The sequence below is a fragment of the Montipora foliosa genome, chromosome 1, assembly GCF_036669935.1.
Source record: "Montipora foliosa isolate CH-2021 chromosome 1, ASM3666993v2, whole genome shotgun sequence".
Lineage (NCBI taxonomy): Eukaryota > Metazoa > Cnidaria > Anthozoa > Scleractinia > Acroporidae > Montipora > Montipora foliosa.
Genome location: NC_090869.1, coordinates 50,255,038 through 50,260,037, shown reverse-complemented (window position 1 = coordinate 50,260,037; position 5,000 = coordinate 50,255,038). Strand labels below are relative to the sequence as shown.

Here is a 5,000-nt window from a genome sequence, read left to right as displayed (position 1 = left end):
TTTGTACTCAGTGTTTCTTCGATTTGAAAATTAAAGCTGACCTTAAATCAGTTAAACTGAAGGACTACAAGAAATGGGGTTATTCAAACGAAACAGCGCGGAAAGAAATGTAAATGTGATATCAATCCCAAGCGAACGCCACAAAAGGTTAGAATCGCACGGGAGCAAAATGTTTCAACCATACGAATTCTACCGAACTGATTCTGTGAAAAGCCGCAAATATCTAAGCCAAAGCATGAAATTTATACCCTCCAGTTTCTCTTCGATAAGAATGTTAGTCAGCCCAATACACGAAGCCTATCTTCTTGCAGTTTTCTCAGGGTCTAAAGTACACTTCCAGAATCTAGAAGTCCGTTGTGATTGGTCTACGTAAATTCCGGCCGGCTCGTGGGCGAGCATTCTCGTTCCCAGAGCTGCGATCCATTGGGCCAGCGCCGCAGATCGAGAGCTCTGGCTGGTTCCTATTCAACAGTCCGCGATTCACGGACTTCTGGTCGTTCTGCGCAGTCTCGACTTTTTTTCAAAATGGCGGACCAAGCTAAATCGATCTTTTGCACGACGCGTTAAATCATAGAATGGAAATTTAGATTCGTTTCCAGGCTCTCTCTCTTTTCCTCCCAGAGCCTGGGAACGAGGTTGTTAAGCGACATCACATTGAAAGACAAGAAGTACGAGCGTTTGAAGCTATCTGCGTTAAACGCCATCCGATCGTGGTAATCGTTCCTCTTTGCAGCATCACCGAAGACCAGATTCGGCTAAACGATTATCTATGGGTAGTTGACTTGGAGAAGAGAGGGAATTTTTAAAGGAAATGGATTTAAACAAGTATTGAGTCATTATTTCTGAAGAACAAGCTCTGTCTTCTCACTTCAGATTTTATGCTTGACGACTCATTCGTTCTAAACAAGAATTTGTTTTGATAGTTGTGGACGAACGTCACACCGTCGAAACTTGCCAAAACACTCCAACATTCAATTTAACATTTATTCTGCAAATCTGGCAAAAATTTGAAGCCTTCCTCTGCTTAGCTTTTCTGCCGCTCTTTTTACTGGGCCTCTTTGGAGTGTCGCTCATTAAATTAAAAGTAAATACAGTAGCTTTTCTGCGGTTTCCTTTCCGAAAAATTGATTGAACTCGACATGCACATAAATATTCCCACGCCGTTACTGTAGTGATTTGTGTGTTTATTTACATTAGCAATAAAAAAGGCGGAACCATCTGTCACATCACTTTCACCAATTAGAGTAACAGATTTGTTGATTCTGAACGCTTTGGTGACAGAAACGAGTGCAGTCCCTTCTTTCTCTCGTCTTCCCAAGCCTCCCTCGGTCATTTTATTTGTTTGCGTGATAAAACACGACTGCCTCAGTAAAGCGGGCCCTCGATTAATTTATGAAGGGACTTTTCGCAGTCTAGTGCGACTTAAGTTTGATAATTTTTTATGCAAGGGCTAGCTGAACAAAGTGGAAGCGCCGGATCTTTGGAGATCTAACCAGCAAATAATTTGTTGATTAAAAACAAAATAATACTGCAAGGCTGGTTGTACGGCTGTGACGATATATGTATTTTTTTGTTTACCAGTATTTCGTCAGGCACGGCCTGACTTCTTCAGGGAGTTAAATGATTTGGTAAATCAAAACAATATATATCCTCACAGCCGTACAACAAGCCTTGCAGTATTATTTTGTTTTTAAGGACGGTGCCTACTAATTCAAAGGTATTTTTGCGCGGTTTACTGAATATGCGGGAAAAGCAGATCTTAACAAGTGTCCTTGAAATCCAAAAAGAAAATTGGGGGTAACCACGCACTTTTCGAAGATAATTAATCAACAATATTTTTAAAAAGATTTAAAACACAAAGCAATATATGGCGTTCTTTTCCAAATTGAAGCATAATTATCTCTGAAAAATGCGTGGTTACCCCAAAATTTTCTCTTTGGATACCAAGAGCACTTGCTAAGTTCTGCTCTTTCCGCATAGTTCTGAACCGCGCAAAAATATCCCTGTACTAATAAGCACTAGGAGTAGGAAATCTGAATATCTCGAGATGCGCAGAACGTATGCGCAATAACAATAGTAGGGAACATTGCACTAATCGTACTAGCGCGCCTGCTGTGCGATGTTTTCTTCTTTTTTTGTTTTTTTTTTTTCATGTTTCCCCATTTCACTTACTCCACCTTAACAAAAAGGGTCATAAAAGCCTTACATACCTGATAAAAGTCACCGAGTTACATTTTTTGCAGTGTCGCTTGTCGCCAAAAACCCTTGGAAGGCCTCATATATTCTCACAGCCATACAACCAGCCTTGCAGTATTATTTTGTTTTTAAGTTTGATGTCTGAACCAACTTTGCACCAATCGTACGTAGCGCGCCTGCTGTGAGATTTTTTTTTCGTGTTTCCCCACTTCACGTACTCCACGTTAACAAAAAGGGCCAGAAAAGCCGTACAGATCCGATAAAAGTCACCGAGTTACAGAGAATCGAATTCTGACACCAACGACCATGGCACACAAGCGACTCGAGCGTGACAAGCGTGTGACTGACGTGACTACGTGTCGACCTTTGTACCACGAAAGGTAACAAGAAGATCTTTTAGATCTTATAACCGCGCTTTGAAAATTTATCTCTTTTTTCTTACCACTAACGTCGCAACGTAGCGCACATGCGTAGTGCAACAGTCCTTGTTGATTCAACTGACAACGACTGCACACGATCTTATTGCACCATCACTTATAGCCGTTGTGAAATCTCCGATTGCACCATCAGTCTTAGCCGCTGTGAAATTTCCGATGACGTAATGTTAATGGTCTTAATTAGTCTGGAACTTTCTTCGGGGTATGTATGGATATGAACGATACGATAATGACACTATTCACAACTTACAGGTTTCTTTCTTAGAAGTCACGATTAAATTTAATTGTTTTTTTTTTATATGAGTGAAGGGCTAGCAAAGTAGCCACACGAGTGACATAATTCAAAAAATACGTTATCGACGGCTACCTTTAGTACGGTGGTTATTTCCCTAGCAATGAAACTTGCAAGGTCGACACATTCCGTGGATGACGTAATGGCTTTTTATGTATTCAATAGATCGTTTTCACTGTCACGCAATAAAAAAATAAATCGAAAACCATCCAGTGGAAAAAGTCAAGAATTCGTGATGTTGTAGAAGATAAATGAAGAAGACACTTCTCCAAGTTTTAGGCCCGTGCGTTTCCCCAAACTTCAGATATTCGTCGAAATGTTTCGCAGAAATTTACAGAGCCCAATATGAAAACGCCATGTTGGTGCACATCTGTGGTGCACCAATATGGCGGCCGGAAAATAGTGTCAACATCTGTTACTTACTTTGGCTATCTAGGCGAGTGATCATCTGTACTGAACAGACAGCTATTTACTTAAGCACTTTTCCTAATGCTTTAAATTCTAAAAAGGCTCAAAACCATGAGATAAATATATATTTCTCAATAAACTTGATCGTCGCCTCGTGTCACGCGCCGCTATAACTCAGAAATTCAAAATGCTCTGGTTTCCAATCGAAGCACGCTATTGAGCTTTAAAATTGCAAATGGATACAAATTTACCGCCTCTTATGCCTGATGAGGATAAATACTTTCGTGGCTCTTTAGTTTTGGATTTTAGAAAATGATGACGTCACGTGAAAACGATCTATACTCGCTTCGAATCAAGCGCTTCAATAGCACAAAAAGGCAATATATTTCTTATTAAATAAAGAGTGGAATATTCATAAAATTTGAAGTACATTAACGTTTTGACAGCTTTTGGCGAATAAACATCATAAATAATAAAATTGCATGATTCGAGGACCCACTGACTATATGGCTGAGTGGAAGTTTGGGTCTGCTCACCGACACAACGAAAAAAAACAAGAAGATCTTTTAGATCTTATAACCGCGCTTTGAAAATTTATCTCTTTTCTTACCACTATAGTCGCAACGTAGTGCACATTCCAAAGCAGTCCTTGTTGATTTCACTGATGACTATAGACACAAAGTCACTAGATCAATCTGTAGCACAACAACTGACAACCCTGAAAAATTAACGATCCTGCATCCTTGTTTTTGTGTTTTGAAAATGGAATTTAATTTTGCCCCGCGTTTTGAATTTTTCCCACGGAAAAATAGAATTTGCGGTTGAAAAGCACGAAAAAATTTATCGTGGTGAAATGTCTCAGTGCATTAATTTAATTTAGTTGTCCGCTTCACTGTGCCGAAGAGAAGGTTGTAAGATGCGCTACGTTTTTGTTCGCTGGTTGTTAAATATGGCGTTTAAGGTGCCTGTTGTGAAACCGAAAACTTTGGATTGCTCTGGAAAAAGTGATCTTCCAATGGAAAGAAGGATGCTTCGTTTTCGAGTTTTGAGTGCTTCGTGCTTGGGTCTTCGTTTACGAGTGCTTCGCTTTCGATACTGCAATCCAAGACAGTCTTGGCTTCTAACATCACGAAACAACATTTATTTTACAACCTCTCTGGATCCCTTCGGAATGCGTGTTCCACGATCCGATTTTTAACGTCGACTTTTAATCCATGTTACAGATGTACATGTTAAAGATATTAATGTTACTCAATAATGCTACGCTGTTTTTTGTTGCAAATTTGACTATGATTTCTTTGTCTCCTTTTTTTTTTGCAGCGTTTTTACTTCCGATACACTATCTTGCGATTGCTCTGTAAAAAAGCTTTTAGAATGGAAAGAGAGTTCGCCGCATTTGGAAGACTTGACGTTAGAAGGACTCTGTTCTTCACCAGAGAACCTACAGGGCAGATCGCTTGATGATTTGTCATCAGACGAAATCGCTTGCAGTAAGTCAACCGTTTGTCATCAATAATGGTGCATCAGCATTTTAAAAGGCATGCAAGTCTCGCTTCCTTACGCAGTTTGGGTGTGGGAGCTAGGCTTTGGTTGCAGTGATGTGGATGACTGTTATTGCCAATTTTTTTAAATTCCCAGCTTTGCATGGCCGTCAAATCCCATAGCTG

The 5,000-nt window shown here is 39.9% G+C and overlaps 1 protein-coding gene across 3 annotated transcripts in view; it reads left to right on the top strand.

Annotated features, from left to right (window-relative positions):
- Positions 1–5,000, top strand: part of LOC138000381 (deleted in malignant brain tumors 1 protein-like) — a 102,708-nt gene that overhangs the window by 11,487 nt on the left and 86,221 nt on the right. For all 3 annotated transcript variants that reach the window (XR_011123118.1, XM_068846759.1, XM_068846751.1), the window contains one exon: positions 4,654–4,823. Coding sequence is in view for 2 of the 3 variants with exons in the window: in XM_068846759.1 (XP_068702860.1) it covers positions 4,654–4,823 (170 nt within the window). In the remaining variant the exon portion in view is untranslated. The remainder of the gene's footprint in view (positions 1–4,653; positions 4,824–5,000) is intronic.